Source organism: Heliangelus exortis, chromosome 1 (genome assembly GCF_036169615.1).
Source record: "Heliangelus exortis chromosome 1, bHelExo1.hap1, whole genome shotgun sequence".
Classification (NCBI taxonomy): Eukaryota; Metazoa; Chordata; class Aves; order Apodiformes; family Trochilidae; genus Heliangelus; species Heliangelus exortis.
This window is the reverse complement of record NC_092422.1, coordinates 56,828,972-56,847,740: the sequence shown is the minus strand read 5'-3', so window position 1 is coordinate 56,847,740 and position 18,769 is coordinate 56,828,972. Positions and strand designations below refer to the sequence as shown.

The window sequence follows — 18,769 nt, the reverse complement described above, 5'->3', positions numbered from 1 at the left end:
TAGTCCCCAAAGTATTCCAAATAATTATTTTTAGGAATTTGTATTCCAATTTTTAGGAAAACCTGTGCAATACATCTTCAAGCTAAAATTTGAAGACAACAGCATACAGCAGGAAAAAAATTGCTGTAAATATTAGATGAACTAGACATGATTAATAGCAGTCAGCATGAATCTAATGTTGCAGCCTGACATCTTACCGGGATTTACCACTCAGCTGGCACCTTTTGAAAAGGGATGTCAATGTTTTGTCATGTAATATTTACAGCCTTGATGTTATACTCACTACTGGGTTTGCATTGCTGCTTTCCAAATAGAACAAACAGGGTTTGTTATATTTCCAAATATAACAAACAGGGAAAATCTACACCATAAGCAACATCCTAAGGAAATTTTGATTTTAAATGACCACATTTACAAATCATCTAAATGTTGTGTCGTAAGGTTTCTTCATGGCAGTGGCACCTGCTATCTGTTAATTCTTTGCAGTGAAAAAACATGAAAGGAGTCAACTGCATTCTGTAAAATAGGATGGGTCACTTTGTAATCAGTTTCTATTTTACTGCATAATTCTCCTTGGCTGTTTAAAGCAGCTTTGTAGTCAGTAATCTTGAGAAGATTCCTTCCATTTGCACACCTACTTTTGTTTATTTGGGGGATAATAGCTATTTATAGAACCAAATAACTACATTAGAAGAATTTTTCCTTACGTTTTTACAAGATTCTTTCCCTGAGAACAATATAGCCTTAAGAATCTTAATATTTTTAATGTCTGGAGACAGTTTTTGGTAACACTGACCTGACTCAAAAAAAAACCCCACCAGTTTGTACCTGCTTTCTGCAACATCTTTTCATCTCCACTGATGTAAACAGTGGTGGTCACAATTTGAACTCTGAGTTTGGTTTTCTAACCAGTTCTGGATCGTGTGGTTTGCTAGTCTGAAGAGCCACACCTGAAAAGTGTGGTACCTTCTAGAAAAAGGAGGTAGTATTGGAATGGGGAGTCCTCCCTTTATTGCCTCTGCATACCTTATGTTGTATTCAAATAGAAAAGTAGTTCTTTCATAGCTTTTCCCCCCCCATTAAAACACATTCTAAATAATCTGTCTATGGTTTTTTTTGTGTTGTTTAAGTCATAAAGATGAGTTTTAATTTTTTTTTCAGCTTTTATTGACTTTCTTTATTTTTCCTTTCAGAGTGAAGGAGTTAGTTTTCTCACCATGACCTCAAACAACAGAGTACAACTTTCAAAGAAGCTGCTCGGCATATGTGTTTTTGGGCTTTTTTTTTTTGGTTGGTTTGGTTTTTTGGTTTTTTTGTTTCGTTTTTGTAACTGAAGCTGCTTAAGGTTTACTTTTTGTTGTTATTGTTGGTCCGGACAGTTACTTAACTGTGTTACGGACTAAACCATGCAACAAATCTGGGAGGAAGGGAGAACAACCTTCCTAACTCATTTCCTGTCCATGGCATCTACGGTATCATTTTGCTGCTGTCTCGACAGAAGTTGGAGATGCTCTTTAGATCGTAGGAACTTTTCCGAGGGCCTCTTTAACTAATGGCCAATGCCTTCATTTCCTTTTTTTTTTTTTTTTTTTTTTTTTTTTTCCTGCAAAGACAAAGTGTATTTATTCTTCAGCATCTTAGGGGATTCTGTAACACCTGCTGGAGCAGTGAGATCTGGTATTTACTGGCATAATTTCAAGCCTACCACTGTCCTACCTCAGTTCAAAGTAAAGCCGGATTTGCAGTGTTGGTGTACGACAGGACCTCCTCTGTCTCTATGCTGAGTCTCTCTCAAGAACAGTCGTCAGCCTTACTGAACTTACAACAGGTACAGCTGCTGCTGCTGCTGGGTTGTGAATCACTAGCCACAGGGTTTAATTCTCAGACAAAGCCGAAGCAGGGCACTGAAAAGTCTAAAATGGGATGAAACTCTGTGAACAGGACTTGGACGGAGGATTCGGAGTAGTTGAAAATAAAATAATAATAATAATAATTAATAACTTAAAAATGTGTAACTGAAGCAACGTAGGTTAAAAACATCTAACTGTATTGGGGGTATCTCTCTGTACCTTTGACACACTTGTTTAATTCTCTCTATGTAGGTGTTAATGTAGGTACTTCAGATTGCAAAAGCCTTTTCTCCTATTTACAAGCTCACTTTGTCAGCTAACCCTGTTCTTAGCTGCATTTTCTCGTAACCAAAAATCCATATAGGCATGCTAGGAATGCAGGGATGATAATGGGTATCAGGCAGATTCAAGAGCTACTATTAACACAGTATTATCTTGCCATCTAGAAAGTCCTGGTATTTGCCTTCTACCACGAAAGCACCATTGCAGCTGCAAGCATTATTACAGGGAAGAAAAACCATCGTAGTCACTTATCCTGAGTTCTTTTCGAGGCTACCTGTGCATCACATTTCCAGTAGCCTGAGAATCTGAGTGGTGTGGTGGCTACCATCACAAATGCAACAGACAGCTGTTGCACCAGACTAGCAGAATGTCACGGCGCCTTCTTTCTCCTTCGATGAATCTGTTGAAGAGTTCACATACATTTTAAAGGTACCTCCCCAGTGCCTGCTCTGATAGACATGTAAGTGTTACTAAGTTATTTGAGACTTTTTTTTTTTTTTTTTTTTTTCCTTTTTTTGAAATCATTGTGCTGGGTGGAACCTGTACTTCACTGTTAAAAATGCATAATCTTTTGGGATTTTCTTTTCTGAGGAAGACAAGGTCTTACAAATACCATGAATGGCAGTGTAGTCTTCCTGCTTACATGCTGAATTTTTAGAACTGAGGATTGTATCACAAGACAAAGATGAATGTAAACAAATTCCTTCCCTGCCCCATGACACACTTTTATTTTTCAGTGTAATTTTTAGGGTCTTAAATCACAGCAGTGCATAGGCTAATACAATATTAGAGCTAAAATCAATTTAAATATCTAATCTATCTGTTTGAGGGTTGTTTTTAATGATAATACTATAAATGGTTCTAAGACTTTCTAAAATGCTGCTTGTTCAAGTCTGGAACTAAAAAACAAACAAAAAAAAAAACCTCTCCCCCCTCCCCCCCCCCCCAAAAAAAAAAAACATCCACAAAAAAACCAAATACCTTTGGCATTTTCTGTCTGGACCCCTCCCTATAGCACTGAGTGTGGTACCTGCTGAATCCCATGTTTTGAACTTTTATTTTGAAGTAGCCCTCTGTACCAATTAAGAATTCATGCCACTAAAACAAATTACTAAAATGCATACAACATCTTCAAAACAAAAACTTGACAATATAGTCAATTCTATCCTGTATATTTCACAAAGGCATATGCAATACTTACGTTCTTAATTTAGTTTACAGAATGGAACCAAAATGTATAAATGTTATGTTTGCTAAAACTTCACAATGTATATTGGGTCTTTGTACATTTTGCCTGACTTACCTTAAATTTAAAATATTTTTTGCTATATAACCTTAACAGTTATTAAGCAGTGTTTTCTTTTTGGGTACGTATTGTTTCTGGATATCAAGATGTTAAATATATTTCTTGCTATTGTGATATGACAAGAGACTTAACTTATCTTGCTGTGTCTTCCAATGTACACGCTGTATATAAGGATAAATGTGATGCTGCTGGAGACCAGAATAAATGGAACTAGAGTAGTGTATTGTATTTAGTCTGTATTGATCATGGATGCTCTCCTTAATAGCCATATGCAATAAAATACATTATTTATGAAAGGAGTAAAATATTTGTGTGCCTCTTTTCTCTAGGGGGAGGGTGGTTTTTCTGGTTGTTTACATAGAATCAGTTTATGCTCTCTTATAAATGGAAACACACTTTCTCTGAATAAATGTTTCTGCTCTGCACATATTTACCTGCTTTCCTCTTAATGCATATAAACACTCTTGTATTACCATGGTATCATTTTACATATTACGGATGAAAAGATCACTACTATAAAGGCACAGTTTATGTATTTGAGGAAAAAAACCTAGGAACAGAATTGGTCTTAAGGTTTAATTTCAGTTTTAAAAGTGAGCGAAAGAAAGACTGGGGAAGTCTTTCTGGCAGCCTATTTAGTGGGAGCAAACTTGTACCTATGTGACTACACAGCATGTGTAGGGCAAGGTAAACAGGTACCTAATGCTCCACTTTGGTTTCTTCATCTGCCAGCTCACATGCAGTCATAGACACTGTGGGGACACTGTGCTCTGCTCTGCTCCTGGTTAGTAGGAGTGTCCCTTAAACCTGTTTAAATGACCCTTTTTACAGTATTCCTTGCAGACAGCTAATTGGGGGGGAGGTTGAAGGACCATACTCATCCAACTTTGTGGTTCTTTCTCTGAAAGTGGCTTGGATGGAAAGAGAGCAATTCTGTTTGTTGCTGAAGTAGGATCATCCTGTGGGTGCTGGCATTTCTGCGTAAGCCACAGAGTGCATACATAAATTACAGATAATGTATATGCTGCCCAAGAGAGAGCGTTCAGTTCTGACCATCTTAGCTGCAGGCTCAGCTAGGGGAGACAAAATGTGACATTTTTGGCTCCTACTCCATCCTTGAAGAGAAAGAGCAATTGCTTTAGTCTTGGAAATTGCTTGGGAGAAATGCAACTATTCAAAAGTGTCTTCTCTTTTTTTGCTGTCTACAAGGTACATTAACAGTACTATGGAAAAGGAATGAATGTATGGTAAGACATCTAGAAATCCAGTGTCAGATTCTCACTGGGTTCAATTTCTGATTATCTGAGCAGAAAGGAAACCTTTGGATACTCAGCCCACCAACAGCACAGTTTGGTGTGACATAGGCTGAGTCCAAACAGAGGAACATTTGCACTGATCTGAGAGTGGTGCTCTTAAATCATTGTGCAGTGAGTATCCTCCTCAAAGACCTTAGAGCAGTCCGTGACTTCCAGCTTCTTTGGGAAACTTGATTTATTTTCTGTGGTACAGGGTTTGGAGAAGGGCTGATATACATCCAGGTGTCATCCTAGCATGGAGTGACATTACGTTGAGCACTTACCTGTGCCCTGGAGCACAGAAGCATTCCCAAATTCTCCAGTTGAGAGTGGCCTTGGAGACCACTGTAAAAGGTGTCATCTTTCAGTAGTCTGTAATGAAGACGGGACAAACAAGTTGCTGCCTTCAACACCTATTCCTACAGTTCCACCTATTCTCTGAAAGAGAATGGGAAGAAGAAAGGGCTCAGGTCTTTGTTGTGCTAATTCTGAACTCATTTGTGAGTATTTGGATTGAGGAAATGCAACTTGGAGTATGCTCTTGGGAAAGCAATTGGAAAGGGAACAGATTTGGCCAGAAGTGTAAGCCTTCATGCTCTGTGGGAGACAAATCACCTACAATCTTTCATGATAATACTACTGCTTAAAGTGTTCACAGAGTGGGTTTTCCACCTTGAGGAATCTCAGCTGGTGCATGCAGAGACAACAAGAAGTGCTGCACGATTCACCTGACTTACACCTGGCTTTTCCTGAGGGATGAGAGTCTCTGAAAGTGTCTGCAAGCAGAGATTATATTTAATGAATGGAGTTTTTGCCTTTTAGGAGTGCTAAAATATTCAATTTACAGCTGGTGAGAGCTATTTCTTATTTAAAGGTATGATTTGTGACATTTAGTGGGACTACAACTTTTGCAAATGGAACTTCTTTCAAGTTTCTCAGTGGCCTACAGAAATAGTAAGGACAGAAGGTGTCTCCATCCACTTTTGAAAATCTAGATACCTGCTTGGGTTTTTTAAAATTTTTTACTCATTATTATGTTGTGTCCAATCTATATATCAGACTAAGCATATGTGTTGCAATGCTTAATGTATGGGGAAACTATGGCCTATGGGATGCGTATGACACATAACATTGCTTCGTGTGAGCCATGGACTCATAACTTTTTTCATATTATTAGGCAACATGTTGCCATATGTTGGAACATTTGGCTGCCAAAAGTTTCTGAACAGCCTACGTGATCCCCAGTGTTTCTTCACAGGCCCTCTCTGCATCTTCTCTTTTCCTTTCTGCTTAAAGTAAGTAGTAGACACAATGCATAAAAATGCATCAGTAAGTGCTAAACTGAATGTAGAAGGTGAGGAGCACTACTGCCAAAATACTGGCTCTTACACAAGAGAATAAAAACATCAGGCTGTGTTTACACATTATAAATGGAGGCAGCAGAAGATGGAGGTAGCCACACCTTGAAACATCCACTGATAGGAATACATGGAAGGTCTAGATAAAGGAACAGGATTCCTTTACTTAGAAACATTCTTACTGTAGATGGACCAGTTAAATTGAACTCCCACATTTGACAGGAATTAAACATTAATCATATTATTCTGTCTCAACATTTGAAATTTCTGCTACTGCTCCTTAAAATAGTTTTCCTTCTCATTAAATAAGGATCCTGCCTGAAAATGTGGGTGTACCCAACAATGCAGTTATTACTTCCCATTCATTCATTAGCTTAGATAAGCTATATTGCAGAGGTTACCCTCCAGGCTTACCATTCTACCTAAGACAAACTCCAGCATGGAAATTTTGCCCAAACAAAGGGTCCAGACTTAGATCTTGTAATATGATTTAAATTTTCTAAAAAAAGAGAACTGAAGTATAGCCTTAATTCAAAGTATCAGGTCAAATTATGAAACTTGTGTCTAAAGATATTAATTTGCTTCATCTCCACTAGGATATTTTTGTGGGAAAGTCTGACCTGATAAAAGTAGAGTTAACATATACTACTAAATACTTTAAGAAGTTTCTCTCCAGTATAATTAATGGGTTTTTTTATAAATTTGTACACTAAATGACTGTGGAGAGGTCTCCCAGGTATTGCCTCTGATGTCTCCAAGGAATAGTCTAAATTTGTGGCACTACAATACATTACAACCCTATTTGACAGAGCAGTCACTCCTGGAAAAAAAAATAGTGACAATTTGTCTAACATCAGGCCTTTACTGGCTATAGACCTGATTTAGATATGCAGATGTTGAAGAGGAAGGAACTGGTGGGACTGGTTACTCTCAGTTAAAACTCAAACCATTTGCTTAAGGGTGCTCTTATCCAACTGAAATTCCTTATTTAACATGATGAGTCCAAACAAACACAGAAACATCAGAGATAGGGGAGAAATAAGAGATAGAGCAACTCCATCTCCATATCTGAAATTTGACCTAATCTGACCCAGAGGTAACTGTGAGGTAACCCCTTCCATTTGGAGCAGTGATTACCTCAAATTATCTCCCGCTTGCCATGGGATCAGGGTATAAAAACAGAGACTGGGAAGTAAGTTCACACTGAGAGCTTGTCCTTACTGGGGTCACCCAGATCACCAATAATGTACCCACTGATTGCCCTTTTACTGCTGCCAATTTGTGGTCTAAATATCACAAGCTGTTGCATAAAGATAAACCCTGGGGCCCCAGTCTCAGTGGCTGCAGATTAGGAATATGCCACCAGTGTGTTCACAGAGATTCACTGCAATTGAAGCTCTGACTTGGAATCATTTGGGAGGTTGTTTATGTATTTTTTATATTTTCTTTTAAACCTTACGTCCTCTGAAGGCTTTCCTGTGTTGTGGTGTAAGATTGCCTTTGAGTGGTACCTCAAGAAATGTAGTTATAGTCAGTTGTTTATCATGTCTATCAAGCTGCTCCATAAATATATCTTAATTCTGAAGTGGAATACACAAATAACTTTTTTTTTTTTTTTTTTTCATCCCCTAGGATGCCAACTTTCACAATGACCGCTCAAGGCTAAACTGCTTTTACTGCTTTTACCTGACATTTTTTTGTTCCTGTTCAATGTGTCAATACAAGAAGGGAGGAATTTCTGTGGCTAGTCTGTGCCTTCAGCCAATGAATCAGTAAAGCAATCCAATATTAATTTTAGCTGCAGATAAATGAACGTTTCTCTAAGGGTTCCAGGAAAGTAAAGGTTAAAATTTAATCTTACTTATTTAAAGAACAAATATTGAAGGGTTTCTACTTCGAGTACAGTCTTTTCTTAGTAACAGAGTTGACAAAAGAGGAAGAATATTTTCTTTCTCCACTTTTGATGCAGAATGATTAATATCCCGATACTGGATTTGATATTGTTTTCATCAAATAATGGTTCTACTGTTTCCTAGGATATTCTTGGGCAATATAAATATTTCATTACTTTATAGACTTTGTATTTATCAGAAAGTAACAAACCCTAGGATTTTTCTGCTCTAAAGAAATAAAGAAAATGAGGTTTCTAATTGAGCAGCTGTATCCCTGTGACTTCAAAACCAGAAATGCTGGACTGCAAGCAAAAAAAAAAAAATCAAGAACACATCATTTTCATTTTGGAAACCTGTTCATTTATTGTTGAACAAACACATTTGTCATGTGATGGACCTGGAGAACTACATTGACAGGTTGTATCTGTGATCTTCACTCTTCATTTACACACATGCAGATTAGCAGAAACAGCCAGACACTCCTCACTGATATTTGAACTTGCCTTTAGACTCTCCAGCCATTGAACTGCCTGTCCTGCTAATAATTATAAAATCAACAATTCTGTCATTTTTCCCTTGTGATTTTCCTCAATTTTATGTGTAAAGCAGTGGTGTACCTTCTCTGTGTGAGAGGCATCATTGCCCCATGGATGAAGTTCTCCTATGCTGCTTGGTGAAATACTCCAGTTCTCCTCTTCTGCAGAAGCACCACTCCATTTTTATCAATGGATATTGTGATAAAGGCCTAATTACACTTGTTACCACACAGGTAATCTCACCTTTTGTGTGCATTCAAACACAGCTTGGCAGATGTCAGTGTACCAACTGACATGTATTTGGAGGCTGTTGTGTGTTTTGTTGTTTTACTAATGACTGGGTGACTATTTTACTTGTCTTCTAGCACAGAAGATCCAGGAGGCGAAAATCTCTTGGCCCTTGAATGAAAACAGAAATTTTACAACTTTTGTCAGCTACCAAAAACTTCATCTTCTTGCCTCAGAGCTTAAACAACTGACTGTGTGCCTCTCTTCATTCATCCATTTCAATCATGGCATTAATCTCTGTGACTGAGACATAGTGAGGGCCAGGGCTCCCCAAGGCTCTCTTTGAACCCCTGTATCACTGCATTAATCTGCAAGGTGACTCCAGAAGAGAACAGACTGGAGGAAAACAAAAATTAGGCTTTTCATTTTTACTTTTGATTTTCAGGACCCTTGCAAGGGAAGAAATAAAGACCTCCAGCTAAGCACAGAGCACGGTGCATCATGATACAGGAAACCCTGTAGCCTTTTTGGTAGTGGTTACAGAAGTACCATCAAAATGGATACCAGCCTTCCCCCCAGCCACAGGGGTGGTGGGGACAGCTGATGGGATGGATGTATCCTTTGCCAGGCTCTGCTCAAGCTGCTCCCACTCCAACCAGCCTCACCAGTGGGGAGTGTCACGAAACATCAAACTCAGCCTCATCTGATTCTTTCCACCATTTCACTTTCCCAACTGAGAGGGCAGGCACAGAACCCTCCAGGGATTTTAGGCACCTTCCTCAGAGGAGGAACCCAACCCCAGGCAGCCCCCTCCATCCAGTCACACAAAGATCCTTGTCACACAGGGGCTTCCCCAGGCTGAGCTGGGACACTTATCCCTCCACTTTACCCTCTCCACTGTGTTTGTGGGGGGTGCAGCCACCTCTCAGATTGTGTCTGCCTCACTGACAGCATTAAAAGGGTTTTATTGACTGCTTTGCTCCCCTTGCTGGGATCTGCCTGCTTGATTTCAATGTCTGCCTCCTTGGCGAGAAGCCAGCATTTTGTTTACCTCTTCAAAGAAGATTCATTAATGTGTTTTATTTGTGTCCCATTTACCCTGCATAGGCAATTTCACTTTCCTGGTCTTGTTGTTATTGTTGTTGTTGGCTGGGAAATGGGGGAGGTTTGTTTTTCGTTATCAATATATTGGTGAGTTAAGTAATTGTTTGCAAAATGAACCACATACTCTTTCTGGTTTAGGAATTTCTTTTCTTCCTTTTTTGTTTTTCCTTTTTTTTAAAAAATTTCTGAGCCAAGTTTTGCTAACAGTTATTTTTATGCATCCTCACTGAAGTCAATAGAATTGCTTAGTTATGACTGAGCATTGTATTAAGCCTGCTGTAATTTTCTCCCAAGCCTTGTTTAAAGGGTCCATTTCTGTGATGCATCCACTGTTGCAAGCACCAATGTCCCTGCAAAAGGTCTGGATGTAATGTGAATGTTAGACAGTAGAACCCTGTGTTACTAAACTGCCACAAGAAGATAGCCTGAGTAATTTTGAAGAGCAATGCTGAAGATCTTGAATAGCATTACTATTACACTGCTGCCAAAAATGGTGCTCCTATTTTAGCAGAGAAGTAAGATTCAGGTGTTTGATGGTGCAGCCAGGCTGATCAAACAAAAATGTGAGAAAGTAGCAATCTTGCAACTTTCACTGTGTGATCCTGCAGAGGGTGTAAATTTTTTGTGTTTTTAAAGGCTGAGACAACAATGCAGTTACCAGGATCCCTTCCCTTTTTGTTACAAATGTTTTTTCAAGCTCTCAGAGGCCGGGTGGCGTGAACTGGAGGGACTGTGAAAGGAGAAGGTACTAAAGGGTGACTCTGCTCACAATGTGGGTAGCGTTGATGCTTTTAGGGCAAGGAGCAGTTACCTGAGGCTGCTGGGGCTGGAGAGGGGAGGGGAATCAGGGAGGACAAATGCCCAACATATTGCAGGGGCTTACAATGGCTCTCATGTAGTTATTTAAGCACAGGAGTTCACACAAAGCAAGAAGCGTGGCACATGCTTTTCCTGTCCTCAGTCCCAGAGATTAATTAAATTTGTCCTTTAAACTGTCATTTTGGGATGAAATTATTTTAATCATTTAATCAAACGCATTCAAGGTCAGATTGAGAGAAGGAACTAATGAATACATTCTGGAAGAAAGGCACTTTATGTTCGGTACCACTTTGTCAGAGAATAGTTGAAATCAATTTCCTCTTCCTATAAAGGCATAGCACTGAGGCTTAAAAGATTTATGTTAAAAAAAATGTATAAAAAATCTCTTCATTTCAGGGCAGAAAAAATGTGATGGATTTGCTCCTTCAAAGAAAAGAAATCCTTCTCTAATTAACACCCCCATTTGCTTTCTCTCAAGGTAAAGCATTAGGTGATGCTGCGTAATGGTCTTTTGTTATATATTTTGTTTCCTCTTCTCCTAGATCACTGAGTCAGGGTCAGCAATGTAACATTTTCCACTGGCCTTGTGACCACAGCGAGGAGCATTTTGAAAGCCAGCTTTCACATTCCCTCCTCAGAAGAGTGACACGTTCCAAAAAAGTATAAGATCTCTGTCATCCTAACTACCTATGTTTCAAGTTTAAAACCTGTTTCCTTGGTAACTAGACTTGCTAGGCTAGTCTGCTCACACCGTGCTTGCAGAGGCCACCAGATACCATCCAAAGCTTCTTGGGCAAAAAACATGTAATGCATTAGATTTTTGGTACTAATTTTAAAGGGCTCCTGAGAGACAAATTATAAACTCTCTCTGCTGGTTATTTGTCCTGCATAAGAATCTTGTTCTGCAATGCTGGAAGGTATCAAGACAGGGGATGGCGACAGACCCTCTGCTAGAGGAAAGTCACTCTTCTGCTGGACTTGCCTCTCCATCGGAATTCCTTCCTGGATTCCTCCCAAGTGTGGTCAGCTGCAGCCCCACTTTGCTGTACATTTTCTGTCTACAAATGCTGCTGTTAAGGAGGACATTCAGAGTTGGCTGTTCGTGGCATATCTCTGTGCTGTCGTCACATAGCTGTGTGACGGGCAGCTACTTGGATATTCCTGACTGGCAATTGGACTCTCCCCACCCAGACAATGTACATTCATACTTGTCTTGGTTTCCTGCCACCCGACCCATCTGTTGGGTTGACTCTTTGCCCGTTTAAAAGTCAGTCAGACAGGGCTGTAGGTGCCAAGAAAATGTGAATTGAGAAGGGGAGTCTGCATAACACTGCTGGCAGTGTCTTTGGCAAGAGCCTCCTCCTTTGTGGCAGCCATCGCTGCCAGATGCCTCCCTACAGTAGGTTACAACTGCTGACATTTGTGTACCAAGAAAAGGATACATGAAGCACAGAGAAGGAGGGAAGAGTTTTCAGGGTAGCCTTGGCAACTTACAAGGCAAGCTGTGCTGCTGCAGGTACGTAACTTGCAGCACAACCAATAGATGCATGTAGCCTGCAGGGTATTAAGAAGTTACTCGGTAGGAAGGACAACATGTTGTCAGCATACTAGTTTGAACCTGGGGGAGCCCATTACACTTGAGAAGAGAGCCACTGACCTAATTGAGATAGCTGCAAGAGGCCAGTAAAGGTATTTCTCCTCCTCTTCCCTGTAGGAGATCTATACAAGACTGTTAGCCCTGCCTGGGGAGTGGTCCTGAATGCACAGTAAGAGATTCAAAGTTCAGGTCTCTTAAGATCATCTCTCAGCCACAATCAGATTGTGCAGTGAAGAGGATTAACTCATCTGTGTGTTACCTTTATAATCCAGATCTGGGGAGTGTCAGGCACATGCATGTTCACAGCACTGTCCATAAATGTGTCCTTCCTTTCAAATCTGGCTGACTAGGATTACCTTATCTGCAGGGTTAACTTGTGTGTCTGTCTTCTTTGCCTAATAGCCCTTCATTTCTGATGAATATGCATTGCTGCTGCTGCCCTTTATACAAGAGGTAGCCTGTTTTCATCATCATTGTTACGCTTGAATGCAAAAGCAGTCAGTTCAGACTACCCAGTCCGAACTCCAGAACGTTTTAAATATTCCTTTATAAATTGAAAAAACCAATCACCCTAGACCAGGTGAATAGCTCTTTGTAATCTGAATTTGTTATGTCTGCAGGCTTTTTTTGTTGGTTTGTTGAGGTTTTTTGTTATAGAAAACACCCATGGCTTTCCTGGGTATGTCATGAGATGCAGCATAGTACCAAGAGCCTGTGATAGTGCAGACATAATATTTCTCTTCTCTTGAACCTGAGGAAGGAGTTTGCAGAAGGCATCAAAAGTGAAGAATGGCTCAGTCTTCTTTTTGGAGCTTAGTGTAGCTTTTCAGATGAGCTTTCAGAAATTGGGCATAATTATATTTTTGATGACCCAACTCCTCCTCTATCTTAGGTTATTTTCTCTTTCTGATGTCTTTTGGCCAATCTCTAATCCCAGGCAGAGAATCCCAACTTCCACTAGCCTGGGGTAATGTACTGAAGAAGCAATGCACCACAAGTCCTGTCTGCTTTCCTGGATGGCTGCAAATAATGCTGAGGAATCTGGTGCTCAACGGGTTGTCTCTGAGCCAAGAGTTAGGGACCACTGCCTGAGGGGACAAGAAGCAGATTTAGTGTGCCTGCTTGTCACTCATCAGCCTTATGTTAGTAACTGCTCTACGTGTTCTCTGCAAGAAGAAATAAAAAATAGCTAGAAGACAGTAAAAAATCCCAAACAACAGCAACAATTCTTCCCCCTCCTCTATTTCCAGAAGTGTTAGGCAACATGCTGCAGCTCTAAACATACACAATATCAAGTAGTGTCAGAACCATTAGGTGCTGATGCTTGCACAGCCTTTAGAGCAGTAGCCTGCTGCTCTGTGGTGTGCTATCCATGTTGGCCCATCCTCAGTGGTGGTCTTCTCACCCTTATCCTCACCCTTATCCCCATCGGTCTCAGACCTTTGAATCTGTAAGATGCACTCTGCACACAGAGTCCTCTGCCTCATCACAATGGGGATCAACTGGAAGTGGGTGCCCTTGCTTTTTCCCCAAGCATGACTGTCATGGTTTGAGCCTGGCTCATAACAAGGAGCTATGCAGCTGCTCACTCCACCTCCCCCATTACTGGATGTGAGGAGGAAATCCACCTAGAACCTTGTGGGTTAAGACAAGGGCTGTGATGTTTTCACTCACCAGTTACAGTCATGGGCAAAACAGACTCACGTTGGGGAAAAAAAAATTAATTTCTCATAATCAAGTCAAAACAGAGCAAAGAGAAAACACACACTAGAGCTTGAAGACTTTTTCCTCACCCCTCCTTTCTTCCCGAGTCCAAATTACCTGGTTCTCAGTATCTCTACCTCCTCCCCCTCAGTGGCACAGGGGGACAGGGAGTGGGATTAGCAGTCCAGATATCAGAGGTTGTTTTCTGCTGCTCTTTCGTCTTCAGGGAAAAGGATTCCACACACTCTTCCCCTATTCCAGTATGGGGTCCCTCCCACAGGAGAAAGTCCATCACGAGCCCCTCTAACACGAGTCCCTCCCGCACCCTGAGCCCACTGCCTCTCTGTTCGGGCACCTTCTCCTTCCTCACTGACCTTGGTCTCTTGGCTAAGGCACTGCTCTCCTTTAGTGTTGTCTCTTCTGGTGTTTCTCCCCTCTCCCTTCACGTGTTGTTTTCTCTCACCTCCCCCTCTCCTCCGCCCTGCGATTAATCACCGGGTGTTTCCCCTTCTTGAATCTGTTAATCACAGAGGCTCACATCTTTTCCTTCACTAATGGCCTGAGGCAGGGCCAGGCATTTTGGAGAGCTATTCAGAAGCTACTGACATGAGCCACCCTTGGGGGACCCTTTCCCTGCTACTAGAAATGGTACCGCATCAACTCGGAGCAATGGCATGGATCCACTTTCCAGGAGGATATTGAGGGGGATAGGATGAGTCTTGTAGGGGACCAGGGCTGTGGGGAGAGAGGGACTGATGGGGGTAAGGTCGGCTGTATTTGCAGAATAAGGAGAAAAGCAGAAGGGCAGACTGGAAGAGCGGAGTTTGGCAAGACATGGGCTGAGAGAGAGAAAGAAAGAGGTGTGAGAAGAACAGGGAAAGAGGCAGAAAGAAGAGAAAGTGCTGAAGGTGCAGGTCTCATGGCTTGCTTCTCTTCAGTCTCTAGTTAGAAGTGAAGTCTGCCAGGAGAGTCACACTGTCTGAAAAATAGAGGTGTTAATATGGAGAAACCAAACCTTTTTTCTCAATGAGGAGCCACCTGCAACATCATTTGGTAGTAATCTGTATCACGAAAGATTCAAATGGCAATATGTAAACTCAAGGGTATGCACAGGTAGTTTAATGTCAACAGACCAGTCTGTCCTGGGAAGAAGAAAATGTACAGCAGAATAGTCTAGTTTAATGGTTGGACTTGATGATCTTAAAGGTCTTTTCCAACCAAAACGACTGTATAATTCTAATCAGCATCACAGAGGTAATACTTAATATGTAGTCTGAGCAGTACTAAGAAATATGAAAGTTCTAAGAAATGCAAAAAAAAAAAAAAAAAAAAAAAAGTCAAATACTCTCCTGGTGTTAATGCGCTGCACTCCAGTGAATAAAGTTCCAGTCAGTGAAAGAAGCCTTTTAAAATAGCACAGCCTAATGCCTCACTCTTCTTCTGTGTACTCTACAGGGACTCTTGCCAGCAGCCAAACTGCTGCTTTTTGGTCCTAGGAAAATATTGCCTTTCTTACCACCCCCCAGCCCCCTCTTATTAAATACTATCCAGAACCTAGCTGAGAAAAACAAATGTTCTTTATTGAAAACGTTTGTTAAAATCAGATTAATTACTTTGGCATGTGTTTTCCACTAGTGCTTTTTCAACAACAGTTCTGCTGTATCTATTGGTAGCCCATAGATTATGGGATCACTAATGATCAGTCATAATCTGGGTCCATTTCCTATTCTGGATCACACATTACACCAGTGTTTGTACAATGCAGCCTTTTGTGTTCCAGAGACAGATATCCAGCATTAACAAAGTTCAAACCTTTTATGAACCTGTGTAATACATATACTGCATACTTTCTGTTTGTTCTGTATGTTTGCTTTGTGTATGCTGTGTGCAGTCACTCTAATGAGTATCTTTTATAAGTAACATCCTCTTACCCATTTATAGCAAGGCACCATGGAGAATGCACTTCCAAAACCGGTGAATTTAGAGGCTACAGCAAGAAAGAATGTCTCTGACACCACAGAGTCATTTTCAGCCAGGTTAAGCTAGCAGACATCACTGCTTCTGGAAGAAGCAGTCCTGGTTTCTCCTTGTCTACATGTGTATTTCCCCCTTGACCCCACACCATGTCATCCTTTGTGCCACTCTGAGCTTTCATGCAGCTGCACAGTGTGTTGGGCTGGGGAACCCATCCAGGAGAAAGTTGTGCCAGGGAAAGGGGCTTGGGCAAGCTCTAATGTGGGTCTGTTCCCCACTCTGGTCCACTGCATCACCATGTACCTCCTGATGCCAGGACAAGGGAAAGTTGAGTCAGAAAAAAATGAAGGTTATGGGAGAATGGGACTGCTTCTTTTGGCCTCTGTGCTGGACCAAAGTGTTTGTGGAACTAAAGCCTCTGAGTGCCAAGTTTGGATCTCTTGAATTAAAGCAGTTAAACCATGAATAAAATCTTATTCTGGCAGAGAATTTTCTCTGGCCTACGGTAAGCAACACCCATTGCTTATTCAGTCAGGTTCCTGGAATACAGGCAATAAATATATTTCTTTTTAATTGTTTTTGTGGAAGTTTCTACAATAAAGCTTGACTGCAGCAAATCTTTTCCAGTCTGAGGCACACTGCACTCCATTTTCTCTCTCTCCAAATTGACCAACACACACATTTTGGCACATATTTTGAGACCTTCTGTGTCCCCATGAATCAACAGTGCCCTTCAGTGATGACTACTGGGGTCTTGGGTGTTTCCCAGCATGAAGGCAATGGTGTGGTGTGCTTGCATGTGGGTGTTGAGCAAGAGACAAGCAGAGAGTGGCAGAAATGACGGCCCTTCTGAAAGGTGCTCCAGCCCCCACCCTTTTCTGAGTGGCTCTTCTTATGCTCTTCCACTCCAAAAGGAAAAATGAGGTTAATGTAAGGGTCCACAGCAACAGATGGTTTTGTCAGGTACTTGGATGGTAATGATTCAGATCCTTGCTGTCTTTACCGGTGCTATTTATGTATGGGTAAGCACAGCTTTTTTCCTACACAGCTAGACTAGAGCTGGTTGCACAAGGCCTCTGAGTGAGGAGGTTACAGCCTATGAGGCAGGGTCCAGGATATCCAGTCCTCAGTGGAAATAGGTGTAGTTTGGGATAAAACTGGAAGTCTTCAAACGTTGCATAACCACTCACTCAGAAATCCCAAGTGAAAACCACCAAGCAATGCAGAAGCCCTACTTGTAGGGATGGACTGTGGCTTTTATGGGCTGGGTAAGGACTTGAGAAAGTAACAAAGAAGTGAGTAGCCCCTGTTGACAAGAACATGTAGCATGGGTGGCTGACAGCCCCTTACAAACCCTAAATGATGGAGTAAGAGGGTAGCCCCATGCACCTCAGCTGAAGTACAGGCATCTCAGGGGATGTGTTTTAAGGCTTTGCAAACTGTCTCAGGTTTCTGTAGGCAGCTCTATGTGGACCGTACAGCTTTGTCCTCGGGCTTTGTTCACTAGGATGAGCATATGGATATCTTAGGTTGGAGGAAAACACCGTTATTGATATGCAAAATAGCGGCAGTAGGATGAAAACACAAATTCTCTTACAATTCACAGCAGGCGATGGTAGAGTTGTGAAACTTGGCAAATCTAGGTGTACCGCTGAAACATCAAGAAATAAAAGTGCTTTCTCATCTTTACAGCCATTTCCAGCCCTCTAAAAAACTCTGGGTTTTTTATGGAGTCACGCATCCCCCCTGCTCCCTCCTTCTCCACCCCCTCCTTCCTTACGCATCCCCCCCCACCCCCCCTCGACCTTTTGTTTTACCATATTTGAGCTGGGAAACATCTCCTTGATTGTAATGATTTGAGTGTTGCTTTCAGTTGCTGCTCTGCTTTGTTTTGCAAAATCATTCAGGAATTCTTCTTGATCTAAAGGCAATTGTTTGAAAGCATTTCAGTAAAGCCTGTAGGAAGAAAGACATTTGCTCTTCTCTTATTTGCTCTGTCATTTTTCTTGTTCTTTCCTCGCCTTTGCTGATGAACATTAATTTGTCCATTTGGAATCCAAGGGAAAGCTTGCTTTTATGGTGCTTTTTTTTTTTTTTTTTCGGAAAAAAAAAAAGCCCGTGTTGTTTGTTTTCTGTCCTTCGCAAGATGCCACATGTGCAATTTGCTTCCTGCCTCGAGGTCTGAAATCAGCACAACAATGCCTTCTGCCATCGAAGTCTCAGAAGCTCCTCCGCAGCAAAACACTTGAGCAAACACTTAAAAGTTAAGCATCTACAAAGCTTTGTTGAAGGAGGTGAAGCAGTATGAATGTACCTCGAAATGCACAGAATTTTTCTATAAACGTTCGGAAGATTTGCATTCAAAAAGGAACTGATTTTTTTTTTTTTCACTAAAAATTGCTTTTCAGTTGAAATGGATTTTCAGTTCATAGCAAAATGTCACATCATGCGACATTCCACATGGAGAAAAACAATGCACTCCTCCAAGCCAAGCTTCCAACTAGAATCTAGTTTCTTCCATTCTCACAAAACATGAAAAATTAAACAAATTATAGTGAACCACTAACCCTGGTTCTAAACTAAAAAATGACACGCAAATTAAGGGGAAAACAAATTTTAAGGTTTTTTGGTTTGGTTTGTTTGTTTGTTTGCGTGCTTTTTCCTGCCCTGTGATATATAAAAGATCCTGAAAGGTTTGAAGACCAGATACTTTGGTCCCGAGAGCAAGTCCAATGCCCTGTGTTCAGAGTGGCTGAATTAGATATTCAGGTTTGTTCAAACTGTTCTTCTCTTCTTTGGAAGGGCAGTTTGCAATGCCTGCTTT

At 41.0% G+C, this 18,769-nt stretch overlaps 1 protein-coding gene across 3 annotated transcripts in view; it reads left to right on the top strand.

Annotated features, from left to right (window-relative positions):
• IRS2 (insulin receptor substrate 2) overlaps positions 1-3,743 on the top strand; it is a 30,933-nt gene extending 27,190 nt beyond the window's left edge. For 2 of the 3 annotated variants that reach the window (XM_071743042.1, XM_071743095.1), the window contains one exon: positions 1,194-3,743. Coding sequence is in view for 1 of the 3 variants with exons in the window: in XM_071743095.1 (XP_071599196.1) it covers positions 1,194-1,198 (5 nt within the window). In the remaining 2 variants the exon portion in view is untranslated. The remainder of the gene's footprint in view (positions 1-1,193) is intronic. The other variant, XR_011725732.1, reaches the window with a different exon arrangement.
• The last annotated feature ends 15,026 nt before the right edge of the window (positions 3,744-18,769 follow it).